This window comes from Ochlerotatus camptorhynchus, unplaced genomic scaffold (genome assembly GCF_037179485.1).
Source record: "Ochlerotatus camptorhynchus isolate MF236.1 unplaced genomic scaffold, CSIRO-AGI_Acam_v1.1 ptg000203l, whole genome shotgun sequence".
In the NCBI taxonomy this organism is placed as follows: Eukaryota; Metazoa; Arthropoda; class Insecta; order Diptera; family Culicidae; genus Ochlerotatus; species Ochlerotatus camptorhynchus.
This window is the reverse complement of record NW_027040693.1, coordinates 4,455,458-4,469,493: the sequence shown is the minus strand read 5'-3', so window position 1 is coordinate 4,469,493 and position 14,036 is coordinate 4,455,458. Positions and strand designations below refer to the sequence as shown.

Below are 14,036 nucleotides of genomic sequence, written 5' to 3'. Positions count from 1 at the left end.
GCATTGATGGCCCAGTGTGCAAGGATAGGCCTTCCCAAGTAACAATTTCCAGTTGAAGAAACGCTTTCGTTTTGATTTTGTTCAGCTGCAAGTTGAATAATAATTGCACAATGTGTTAACCACAACTTTTATAAAACCCTTGTTTACACTGGTTTGGAGAACCTATACAACTGCAACACAAAGGTGTTGTCTAACGTATTCAGTAAAACGTTTATCCAAAATCAATTTCTTGTTGAAGAAACGCTTCCATTGTGATTTTATTCAACTGCATGCTGAATAATAACTGTACAATTTGTTTATTACAACTTCTGTAAAACTCTTGTTTACACTGGTTTGGAGAACTTGTTCAACTACAGCATTATATGTATACGCGGTATAGGAGTAGAAGCAACTTTTATACAACGTTTATAGATACATATTAAACTCAAGCTTTATTATTTTGGTGAAAGCTCTTATACAACGTAGTCCATGATCGTCCCTTCGACACAAGAATTTCCGATCTCCACCTAGAGACGAGAATCAGTGCTGCAAAATCTCGACAATACAAGGGTATATTCAAAATTATGCTTTCGGTCACTCGGTGCTTGGTCACTCATTTGAGCTAACAGTCATCGAAATTTGAAAAGAAATTAAATGACTTGAGCAAAACAATTCTACAATTGATGCATCTACGTCCGGAACTGCTTGGATAACAATAATGCAGCTGGCTGGCATGCCGCCATGTTATTGAAACCAACATCTGAAACGTCACAATTCCAGTGTGAACTGCAAAAATGGCGTGACTGAATTGTCTTATTTATATCAAATGAAATTATTTTCCCTTTTATGCCATATAAATGGTTGACTTCGTGGAAGAAAATCAGAAAATAATATTTTATGAGTCCTAAGTTTATTTTTCACAAAATGTAAGCAAAAATATTAAGAATATCCATAATATCAGTCACGCCTTTTTTGAAATTCTGGCTTGAATCTTCTATTTGTTTACAAATTATGAGCTGTCAGTGGGGCCCGCAATTCGCGGGTCCGCAGCGATGTTAGCTCTTTTCAAGGCAAGGCAAACAAGATAGGGATGCCAGCTAGCTGCAATAATGTGACTCAGAATGCACGAAATCACACTTTTTGTTACCCGGTGAATCTTTGTCATTGACGAAAAAATGAATGAGAATTTGACAAAGGCTTTTTTCAGGATCAAGTCTATCAGTGACTATGCGAAAAACAATTTCGTCAATATCGCGCGATAGTGACAACTCTCAACACTAACGAGAATAAATATTGCAACTCCGTTTGCTCCTACGAGTAAAGATTTCCTGCTTAATCAGAAACAGAAAAGTTCCCTTTTCTTCGGAATAATCGAACGTAGTTTCTCAAAAACAACAAAACATCGCCGTTTGAATAACCTATATTAAAAATTGTTTATTATTGCTCAACAGTATTTCAGTACAAAACACTGCATCGTTCGACAGCTACAAATATGTCAATGGCAAGCCTCGTGCCCCGCTGATGGGTAAAAGTCTGAGTCAATTTTTCCCTACTATTACATCAGTTTTCCTGCTCTCTAGCTTACACTTGTCTATTATAATATTATACTTACAATCACATGTGTCTAACTTGAAGGCCGGTTCTAACCAGTCGGCTTGTTCTATGGCATGACAAAAACTCATGTGCGTTAAATCTCATCCATGCGAAAAGGTAATCTGATAAGCGAGATGGTGATAACTCTAATCCGATGAATGAATGCGAAACTATATACAAACATACGGATGAATGCATCGATGAAAACTATTGCTTAGCTAACTGTCATAATAAATAGTTGCGTTATGTTTACTTGCGTTATCTACTTTCTCCGATTCGATTAAATAATCTAGTCGTCACTAACAGTAAAATGGTGAGGTTAAACTTTGATCACAGCAATTGAGCTACCATACTGTAGGCTACTTCAGGAGGATGGTTGATTCAGCATACGCAAGACAACACCGGAGTTATCATCCGTTACTGCCGTACTGATGGGAATCGGTGGTGATGGGGTCGAGCTGCCTCCACCGAAGGTGGCATTGTTTAGCATTGAGGTACCATTTTCTTCAAAGGCAACTTCGCATAATCCGGAATCCAGGGCTTCCGCTGCCAGGTAGCACGAGCAGAACAGGGCTACGATGCAAAGAATCCAATAGAGCGAGAAGCAGATGTACCGGACTCGATTCCAGAATGGATCCTCGATGTATTTGGTCAGCTCTTCCTTGGTCAGAGCGTACGAATCACTGGAAAAAAAAAATACGAGAAGAATAAGAGATAATGATGCGGTGACGACAAAATGTAAGTTCGTAAAAGTTCGATCACGTTTTTGCAAATACGCGGCAGACTGATGGGGCGCGCGAACAAACAACAAGGAAGGAGCGGATCATGTTACGTAGGAACGGTATTTACTTTTATCAGCATCCGCACTGGACCATAGAAACTGTGACTGGAAGTCGGTTGGGGCTTGGTTCAACAATTCTTTACGGCATTGAACTTGACCCCGGACGGCGGCGCGGTGTTTCGGGAATGATGGAACGCTTGTTTTTACGTAAGTCTACCGTTATCAAACGGAGGAATTTTTCCAGTGGGGAAATGTTTCGGCACGTCATTCTACAATCAAATTTTGCTGCTGCGGAATCTTCTTTGTTCGTCGTCAAGCAGAGAGGAGCAAACATGTTGCCATGTTGTTTGCTTTTATGACTGGCGAGAAGGATTGCGACTCTGCGCTTTATTGGCTTAGTGCTTATTTGTCAGCCGATAAACGCTGAAAGCAACAGATGCACTCATTAAATGATAGCGGCCGCCGACGGCGCGGCGTGTGGTGGTAGATAAAGGATAGTAGTAGCTTTCTGCGAGTGCAGAAAACGAAATCACGTATTTGCGAACGTTGATGCGATTGTTTACAGTACCGATATGCTTCATTGAACTACATCGACATCGGGCAACGGAGTGTATCCGGTTGGGAGTGCATGTGTGTCGTGCACTGGATAGCTATTGATGTTCGACAAGATTGGGTACTTGACGGCCAGAAGCTTTTCATATAGTGGTTGCTTGTTGTAGTACAAGAGCGATTCAGAACTTCAACGCTGCAAAATGGTCAATGGGCCATCTGTAAACAATGACTTTAAACGTCAACCTCGCGCGGATGAAGACTCATCCGGGCAAACCAATAGTAGGATATGGTAGAGGAAGTTTACTCTATCAGATGACGAAGTCAGTTTGCGTGGTGTGATTCGTGAGAAGTCGTCGTTTTAAATAATTCTTGATAGAGCTGGAATTAGGGTGTAACAGTTTTTGTAAACAATTACTTCTCTCGATGATTTCTTGAAACTCAAGTCACCCACACGCCAACCAACATAACCAACGGGAAGGGGAGGTTTTCCCCTACCCGATGGTGACGTTGATTTGAGTGGGCGAGCCTTGGATTTCTAGAAATCATCAAGAGAAGTCATTGTTTACAAAAGCTGTTACGCCCTAATTCCAGCTCTATATAGAATTGGTGGCTCATTGGTTCTTTTCTCGCATGTTTGTCTAGAACGTTCGATGTGACTTTACTCCGTACCATATCACTTTAGCCTTAACCCGTTTTCTGTACTCTGGGGTCAATTCGGCCCCAGGCCTGCCAGTAAATTTTTGTTTTGTTAACGAATTAGTTTAATTCTTTCGTGGTCAGGTGCGTCTGATTAAAATTTGTAAACCAAGATACAATCAGTTTCAAAATACTTGAAACATCATCTTTTAAAATAATTTTCTTGAAATATAGTACTATTTCAAACTGCTGTATCTCAGTGATTTTTCAATGGATTTTTAAAATTGCAAAATTGTGCTATCTAAATTTAGTGGTCTTTAAGTTAACTCCATCTACATTATTTCTGGAGGACGGATCACTCATGATCATTGTAAAAATGTGCCCATGAAATGAGATATTTCAATGTAATAAATGGGCCTCCCTTAGTTCAGTCGGTATATGCACAGCTATAAAGCAAGACCATGCTGGAGGTGGCTGGGTTCGATTCCCGGTCCGGTCTAGGAATTTTTCGGGCTGGCAAACTTCTCGACTTCCCTGGGCATGGAGTACTTACTTACTTACCACACAATTATACTAATGCAAAAATGGAACAGGCACCGAAAGCTCTCAATTAATAACTGCAAAGGACATCTAGAAGACTAAGTTGAAAGCACGCAATAAGCTAATATGCGATAATCAATTAGTTTGAAATATGAGGAAGAAGAGGAAGAAGAAGAAGAATAAGAAGAAGAAGAAGAATAAGAAGAAGAAGAAGAAGAAGAAGAAGAAGAAGAAGAAGAAGAAGAAGAAATGGTTACTATGAGATCCTCAGCATATAGGATGATAATTCCTTCAACAAAGATGTTAGGGAATTTTAAAATTATTGATAGTTGGTTATGTTTCCTACAGCTTTCCGGTCCTTGAAAATGTTGTTCGGTATACAAAGGGGTTGACGGTTTCTGATTAGTTCCTATTCCCGCCTCATGGCATTTGGTTCTATCTTTTGAACGGAGTGTCCTAGCGCCAAAGTTGTGCATTTCATAATACTGAGAAAGGTTGTCGGTCAAGTTTGACACCGGAAAACCTCACAGTGACATTCGATATTCAACTCGTTCTGTACGTTAAACATAACGTCGGACGTAGTGGGCGTTATAGCGCTTCAATGTGTGAATCAGTGCTCTCCCAACAAATTTTGAATATTGAATAAGAGCTTATTCAGGCAAAAACAAGCTTCATATCAGCTAAAAAATAGCTTATTCAGCTGTTGATCAACTCAAATTGTTTGTTGGGCGGAAAATCATGCTCAAATCTCATTCATTGAGTCTCCCTGAAAGAATGAATTCACTTGCGAATCTGTATAACAAATCTCACGCTTGATATTCTCATGAATTTTTACTCACTCACACTCATAACGACGAAAAACTATTTCGGGGTAAAATTCATACACAGAATAATACAATACAGAACCAAACGATCAAACATCAATTTATAGAATGCTGATTAATGCTGATGAATGTTTTGTTAGTTTTCCATCCACTGACTTTCGCACGTAAAAACCCTATTTGGCAACATGTTGCCCAACTTACACTAGACACTAAGTGTCGGTAGCGCCGAGTGGAAATTTTCAACAGAAAATTTATCGATACTAGCAACAAATTGTCCGAAAGTGGTAAGTTTACTGAGTAAATCAGGAGATGCAAGCGCCACGTAACGTCGATGTTCCCATTCATCTTTACACAAGTTTCTGACGGAAATTTGACACCTGTTCTCTCTGGCTGTCTCTAAAAACGGCGGCTAGTTGTACCATGAAATCCAAATTCGATGTCGGGACTTGATATTCTCGACGAGCTTAAAGCTGGGTTTAGACAGGGCGAGTCAATTGATCAAGTCAGTTGAATTCAACTGACTTGAGCAATTGACTTGCCCTGTCTAAACCCAGCTTTACCTAATCTAAACCCAGCTTAAGTCTGTGTTGGCAAACATTATTGCAACACAAAACACTGCATCTGTGCCTTCGTCACGTGATTCATAACCCAGTTTGGAAGTCGAATTAACCAACAAAAAAACGCTGATGACTCACGATGGGTACGAGGAAGACATGGAAGACAGACTGGACTGAGTACGATGCGAGCAAATTACGACGTTTGAATCAGCAAAAAAGGCTGAAGAAGCTAGAAAGTGAAGAAAGCAAATTATAGCACGAAATGAAATTTACTTCAACAACAACGACAACAGCATCACTTCACGTTATTATCGCATCAACAATTTCAACAATGATGTCAACAACAACATCAATCGCAATAATATTCTCGGCAACCGTGACATCGCTCATAATAGGTCTGATCGCTTATAATAGGACTAACTCTCTTGAGAGGAAGTGGAAGACAATGTTTTTGCAGAACGATTTTCTGGATTTGAAGACCTCTCATCATCTGGAAGAAAAAGTAATAGGCATCTCAATCCAGCCATCTTAGTAAAAAATGGTTTGATGATGCAGAAAACATGTTCCGGCTATATCACCGGAACCGGTTGACCGATTCCAAAAATATTCAATAATGGGACCACAATATCTTCCATTTGGTGGTTGTTGCGTCCGATTCGGTTCAGTGGTTGCCGAAAAACACGACTTAGATTCCTAAATCTGTGTCTTTTGGATCTTGTTCCGTCCATATCTCCGGAATCTGCTTTCTCTGTTGGTCCGCTAGTGCCGCTATGCCTTTTGCTTGTCGTATGCTCTCGCCACAGTCCGTCATTCGAATCCCGTCAACGAGCTTAGGAACCTCATATTTATACCTCTAGCTGTATCCAAATTCCCGAATCAATCATATTCTGTTTACATACGGTCTATCATGCTTCACGCTTATTTGATTCTACTCATTTCTATTCCACACTAACTCTTTCTACTACACGACCAGCAAAGGACCATCAGCAGAAGGGATAGCGGCACTAGCGGACCAACAGAGGGAGCAGCACATTCGTGTAACCGTGACTGGAGGCTGGAAACCTCGGTCCGCCTACTACATCGGACCACCAGCTGAACGGCAGATTCGTGGAACCGTGTCCGAGGCTGGAAATCTCGGTCCAGTCACGACAATGGCGCAACTCGGTAAGTGAGAACCATCTTCTTTCTTACGAGGATGCTACTGGCACTCCCTGAGAGGCCAGTTGAAATTCCCCTGAGAGGGTAGGTGAAATTCCCCCGAGAGGTTAGATGAAATTCCCCCCGAGAGGGAGATGAAATTTCTTCGAGAGGGTAGATGAAATTCCTCCCAGAAGGTAGAAGAAATTGCTATGAGAAGATAGAAGAAACTCCTCCAAAATGGTAGAAGAAATTCCTCCGAGAAGGTAAAAGAAATTCCTCCAAAAGGGTAGAAGAAATTCTTCCGTGAAAGTAGAAGCTATTCCTCCGAGAAGGTAGAAGAAATTCCTCCAAAAGGGTAGAAGAAATTCTTACGAGAAGGTAGAAGATATTCCTCCGAGAGGGTAGGTGAAATTCCCCCCGAGAGGGTAGATGAAATTCCTCCGCGAGGGTAGATGAAATTCCTCCTAGAAGGTAGAAGAAATTGCTATGAGAAAATAGAAGAAACTCCTCCAAGAAGGTAGAAGAAATTTCTTCGGGAAGGTAGAAGAAATTCCTCCAAGAAGGTAGAAGAAATTTCTTCGAGAAGGTAGAAGAAATTCCTCCAAGAAGGTAGAAGAAATTCCTCCGAGAAGGTAGAAGAAATTCCTCCGAGAAGGTAGAAGAAAATCCTCTGAGAAGGTAGAAAAAAATTCCTCTGAAAAGGTAGAAGAAATTCCTCCGAGAAGGTAGAAGAAATTCCTCTGAGAAGGTAGAAAAAAATTCCTCTGAAAAGGTAGAAGAAATTCCTCCGAGAAGATAGAAGACATTATTTATGAGAGGGTTAAAGAATTTCCTCCGAGAAGGTAGAAGAAATTCCTCCGAGAAGGTAGAAGAAATTCCTCCGAGAAGGTAGAAGAAATTCCTCCGAGAAGGTAGAAGAAAATCCTCTGAGAAGGTAGAAAAAAATTCCTCTGAAAAGGTAGAAGAAATTCCTCCGAGAAGATAGAAGACATTATTTATGAGAGGGTTAAAGAATTTCCTCCGAGAAGGTAGAAGAAATTCCTCCGAGAAGGTAGAAGAAATTCCTCCGAGAAGGTAGAAGAAATTCCTCCGAGAAGGTAGAAGAAAATCCTCTGAGAAGGTAGAAAAAAATTCCTCTGAAAAGGTAGAAGAAATTCCTCCGAGAAGGTAGAAGAAATTCCTCCGAGAAGATAGAAGACATTATTTATGAGAGGGTTAAAGAAATTCCTCCGAGAAGGTAAAAGAAATTCCTCCGAGAAGGTAGAAGAAATTCCTCCGAGAAGGTAGAAGAAATTCCTCCGAGAAGGTAGAAGAAATTCCTCCAAAAGGGTAGAAGACATTCCTCCGAAAGGGTAGAAGAAATTTCTTCGAGAAGGTAGAAGAAAATCCTCCGAGAAGGTAGAAGAAATTCCTCCGAGAAGGTAAAAGAAATTCCTCCGAGAAGGTAGAAGAAATTGCTCCGAGAAGGTAGAAGAAATTCCTCCGAGAAGATAGAAGACATTATTTATGAGAGGGTTAAAGAAATTCCTCCGAGAAGGTAAAAGAAATTCCTCCGAAAAGCTAGAAGAAATTCCTCCGAGAAGGTAGAAGAAATTCCTCCAAGAAGGTAGAAGAAATTTCCTTGAGATGGTTATAAATCATCTATTAATTGACGTAAATCATGGAACGTAAACAAATATTTCATGAAAAATTTAGTATTCTCAAACCGAAACATAAGCAGGTCGATCAAGAGAACGTTTGAGGAAGTTGATTTTCCCGTTTCTTTCAACTGATTCTTATGTCAAAAGGGCCGCTTACATATGTTGGTCTTAGGGAACCGAAATTTACATGACTTTTTCGTAGTGTGTAGAATTGCCTGACCTGTTTGAAATTAAATTATCTATAACTTTGTAGAAGCAAGTATTCCATTAAACCGAGGGGTGCGACACATCTAAATGTCGATTTTAAATTATCAAAAAATCTCACACTAGCGAAACAATATACGAAAAGTCTTTTTTCATCTCTTGCATCTAAGCCCATCTACATGCATCGCTCTCCACCTTTTTGCAGGAAATCTTCAAAATCATAATCAATCGTGTGTCTATCTATTAAGCGCGAGTGCATCTCACAACACCAAAGCAAAAAATAACCTGCATCTTAGATGGAGTCGCCCCCCTCGCATTAAACTTAAAAAACTACAAGGGAAACCCCATGGGGTTGTACGCAATGTTGACGTAGGACTACGTGGTCTTATATAATAAATCTTATTTGTTAACTGCAGCAGGAGCTTGTGTTTTGTGTAGGAGTAGGAATTTGAGCGGAGTTCTCTCTGTTAATACTCTTAAGTATGACGCGCTTGACATAGATGGCCCACAGCGACTCACGAAGAGCTACTGATTCCGATCAATAGAGGTCCTCCTTCCATGGATGATGCTCATGTAGGCTGCAGCTCACTGCTTGCAGGCAGCCTTTCGTTGTGTACTGGAGAACACCAACACTCACCACGCGGTGATTGAATAAACACCGTTTGGTGAGACCGGATGGAATTCAACTTTGAAATCTGTGTTAGGGAAATCACTTTTACACATTCGTGAAATTTTAAATAGTTACATTTTGAAAAATGTTAAAGTCTTAAATTGGATGCGTAAGAATATTTCTGATCGATTGGTGATAAAATTATTGAAATTGGTGCAGGGACAGCTGAGCTATTAACGTTCAAAATCTTTCATAATTTTGTTACATGTTCCATTTTCGGTTTTCACAAAGTGTACTCCCATATAAAAACACAGACGTAGTCCTACGTCAAAAAAATTATAAATTTTAATGTTGAAAAAAAGGACCACCCTTGTCACCACCTACGCCAAAACGAATATCTTTTCTTGTAGACAAACTCCTCCGAATATGTTAAGCCTCCAGAGTGCACAGTTTTCGAAATATCGATTTTTGCCGCGAAATTTTGCGTTCTTGACCATAGTTATACAAATTTTAACATGTTCAAGATTGAAAGAAATGTTGAAGTGGTCGGACACTGATAAACTTCAACGATGAAATATTTGAAATGGAAATCACGGGTCGCCGGATCAGTCAAGGTTATTGAAATTGGATTAACACTTACAAGAAGAATATTCCGAGTTTCAATTTCGTACTAACGCATTGAAACGCCATTGGATTTTCTTCGTCCTACGGATGAAGGTAGAAAAGGGAATTCGCCAGGAGCGCTTCTTTTGTTTTGAGAACAATGAGTGTAAATATGCACACAATACGCTCTAATAGGCTTTGTGTTGAAGCTTGTGAACTAACGCATCGGTACAAACGTATTGCTGATGTGTGTACGGTGAAATCATTGATTATACTGATGTTTTTTTGCTCGATAGAACGGAAATGGACAATTACGACGAATAGCGCTCAACCCTATTCTAAGGTATTTCTAAAACGAATTCTATCAGTAGCATCACAGGCAAATTTTGATGAGAATTACATGGGGATTGAAATGAGTCCATGATAGAATTTCAACGGAAATTCTGAGGATCACAAGCAACTTTAAGGGAATTTTGACCAAAATTCACTGAAAATTCATCAAGAACAACACAGGAATTTTGATAAGAATTCTAAGCGAATTGTGATAAGATTTCCAAGGGAATCTGAATCTGAAGATAATTCCAAATGAATTCGATGAAAAACATAGTTTTTTAGCATAATTGTTTAGGAAACCTTCTTCTTTCCTTTATTTAACGTCGGTCTCTGTTCCGCAATCTACACTGAACGAAAAAAGTACTTAATTTTGAGTTTTTTTCACCCAGGTTGGCATTTCCTTGTGCCAACTCAATTTAGAGTTCTAGCGCCTACTCAATTTTGAGTTGTTGTCATTCACTCGCATGTAAACAGGATTACTTACTTTTAAGTTGTTTCCACTCAACGTCAAGTTCAAACTACTCAAAATTGAGTTTAACACAACTTACTCAATTTTAACTTGACGCACGGGACTGTCGAGTTTAATAGAACTCAATTTTGGGATTTTTACTCTTGAGAAGCATCATCTCTAAAGTAAGTTTAAAGAACTCAACCGTTGGGTAGTTTTGGTTCTCCGTGTAATGCCAATCACCGACGGACATCGATTGCCATCGATTGAAGGAAATCGAATATGCAGGAAGGCAGCTTCCACACCTGCGTAGCATATCACACCCATTCAGTACACATGGGCTGGGCCCAACGGCTTTGCTTGTAGAAGGAAGACGTGACCAGAGATTTTTATGCCTCAGAAAAATCCCACCAACCTCGGCTGGGATTGAACCCAGAACCATTGGGGTGAGAAAGCAGTCACGCTTACCACTACACCACCGGTGCCGGCTATTGTTTAGTAAAGGGTGTATTCGATAAACATGGCACACATATAAACAGTTGTAACTTTTTACCATTATACAAAATATCTTTAAATATTTAGAGAAGATTTTTTAGAGAGTACTGAAAAAGTATAAAATATGTCATGATTCAAATACGAGCTTTAACAATTATTTTCTTAACTTTTTGTAGAATGGTGAAAAACTGCTTATTGATATTTTTACCTTTTTTTCCCATTCCTTGGTCAATTTATTAATCTTTAAAGTGTGATAGAAACGTCTGTTTTTGTTTGGCGTGAATGGATTTATTTTTCATTTGTTTCTAAGGGTTTAGATTTTTTATGTTAAAATGAGCCGACATTTTGAAGTGTAAATCCTGAACAACACTGCTCAATATTTTGAAATAAAATATTTGGCAAAAAATTGGTTTGGTTCCAACAGCCAATAGCAACAATGACGATGGAATTTACTTGCATAACCACTGATTTCAAATTTCAGACTGTTCAACGGACAGCATGTTGTTATCCACTATTAATTGGCATCTACTGTCAAATTACGTAATAGAACAACGGACTTTGATCATGCAAAATGTGGAAACAACATCAAGTCAGTTTGTCCCATCAAGCAAAGTAATCACATATCAGTCCCATCCTGAAATTCAATCGTCCAGAAGTCAAGTTACAGTTCTGCTTTTTGAATCGCTATAATTTTATAGTTGTCAAAAATATAGCGATTCAAAAAGCAGAACTGTAACTTGACTTCTGGTCGATTGAATTTCAGGATGGGACTGATATGTGATTACTTTGCTTGATGGAACAAACTGACTTGATGTTGTTTCCACATTTTGCATGATCAAAGTCTTTAGTTCTATGACGTAATATGATAGTAGATGCCAATTAAAAATGGATAGCAACATGCTGTCTGTTGTACAGTCTGAAATTTAAAATCAGTGGTTATGCAAGCAAATTGCAACTGGCTTTTACTTGACAAACTTATCGATTAATTCACTATGATTTTTTTTTTAATATTTACATTGCACTTCTTAACTTTAACTGTCATTTTTTCAATGCCTACTTTTTCCATATGCGACTGATATGGGATAATAGGCATTATACATTATTGACTAAAAAATCTACACTGAAAATTTCAAGTCATTTGGTATAATAGTTAAAAAGTAATATTATAGCTATTTATGTGTGCGTCATTTTTATCGAATACATCTTTTAGTAGCACAGTAATGAGTAGAAGTTTGAGGTAGTTCTGACTAAAAACTTCTGAGGAGAATTCCATAGGAGTTGTGAGGGAATTTTTACCCGAATTTTTACCCTAATGAGTGTTTCAAGATAATTCTAACAAGAAGCTATACATTAATTTCACACACAATCTAGTTGCTGCAACTTTAATTTGTTAAGGAATGTTTGCTACTTGTGTCATTATTTACAAAATCAACTAGCCCCGCATTGAAATATATTATTATAGGGGAAATGTATGTAATGTCGGCCTCAAAGTCCCTAATTTGGGCAACCAAAAATATCCATTAGTAACGTCCCAGTGACGCGTTCATCTAGATAAAATTGATCAATATCAGATTTTTAGCGATGGGCTCAATGTTAGATCCATAGGGCCTATGGCATAGGCCAACATTAGAGCCATTTCCCCTATCTGCACACTTTGTAATTCCTCGAAAAGCAATTACTATTTGATGAAAATTCGGCCATTTCAAAGTGATCGATATCCGTACTTTAAGCGTCAAGTCACAGCACTTGTTTTACACACATTTAACTAATTACCAATTTATTAAACTGATTACATCCGATGCTTTATAATAGTCTTAAAATGTCTTAAATTGGACACACACTGCTATGATTGAATTAAATGAAAATAAGGCTAAATCAATATAGGATAAGGATTTTACAGTAGTATCCCTCAGTGTATGTCGAAACAAAAGATCACCCAAACCCCATTGTAAAGCATTCATCCATTTACGGTATTTGCAACAGCGAACGAACTCAGTAACTATATAAATCATAATCACAAAATTCTTTGGTAATTTTCTTTCGCTTTCACGCAGCCCAATCAAAACAATTAACATGCCAGCAATTTACGGATGATTACACTCGCTGCGTGATAACCACGGAATTTTTCCATTATCGCAGATAAGGAATCAATATCACTTTAGCCATCGCCATCGTGGTTCAGCGCCATGTGGCCCACGTGGAATGCAGCGTCGCAACCAAACAACAAGCACTTCATTTCCGTAGTGTAGGTAATTGTTCCCACTAGTCTGCACGACACCATAGGGGAACCCCCAAAAACGCACGCACGCACGCACCGACCAATTGTATGTCCCAAACACTTACTAGTTTTGTAGTATGCTCGCACTGGTATTGTTGTTGGGATCTTCCTCCTGGGGAATCGGAATCACGTAGGATTTCTGGTACTCCTTGGGCAGCAGTTTAGTTTTCTCGTTGATGGTCATTTTGAGTCACTTTTTTCGAACAGAAAAACTAACAAAAGAACAACGGCGACGACGACTGAAGGTTCGTTACGTTTCAACGTTTCAAGCACTTGTGATCGCAGATTCAACAATGGTTGGAAAATTTATACAGGCCAAAAGCACAAGCTGGCAGCAGGCGAGCGAACCCGAAACCGTCACGAGATTAGATCCCGCCTGGTTGCTGTGTGCAGCGCACAGCATCCCTCGAATAGCGCTCTTTCTCTCGCTCTGGGTGTATTTGCGAGTCTACGAGGTGTATTGTAGATAAGAATGTTGACTGTGCACGGGGGTATAGACTCTATTTGCACGAGAGAAGAATGTTGTTCTCACTCTCTTCCGTATGCTCACAATCTATTCTTCTGAAACAGGCAGATCATCTTTCCTGGTCTTACCCGTCCCTGCGTTGTCCGTTATCATCTTCATTGGACCGACGAGGATCAGTCACCACCAGTAGTGCTGGACTATGCAGATGCGTCATGTGTCAGCCTTTTCCCACTGATAAGACGATCAGATTTGTTTACTACTTACATACACTGGCATGCACCAACGTGTGCTACGCTGCAACAAATGTTCAATTGCATGCTGTAAACATTTGCTGTTTGTTTGAATGGTGTAATCAAT

The 14,036-nt window shown here is 39.3% G+C and overlaps 1 protein-coding gene across 1 annotated transcript; it reads right to left on the bottom strand.

Moving 5' to 3' along the window:
• Positions 1-1,393: 1,393 nt before the first annotated feature.
• LOC135702962 (uncharacterized) lies at positions 1,394-13,580 on the bottom strand. Its single transcript, XM_065224038.1, has 2 exons — positions 13,279-13,580; positions 1,394-2,255 (listed from the first exon to the last, which is right to left on the bottom strand). The coding sequence occupies exons 1-2, from the start codon at positions 13,395-13,397 to the stop codon at positions 1,937-1,939; spliced, it is 438 nt and encodes a 145-aa protein (XP_065080110.1). The 5' UTR covers positions 13,398-13,580; the 3' UTR covers positions 1,394-1,936.
• Between the last annotated feature and the right edge of the window lie 456 nt (positions 13,581-14,036).

Bases quoted from the DNA above. Each gene is read 5' to 3' on its own strand.
- LOC135702962 (XM_065224038.1), bottom strand. From the start codon at position 13,397: ATGACCATCAACGAGAAAACTAAACTGCTGCCCAAGGAGTACCAGAAA. The intron at 2,256-13,278 runs GTAAGTGTTTGG...TTTTTTTTCCAG, and splicing joins GCGAGCATACTACAAAACTA to TGATTCGTACGCTCTGACCA.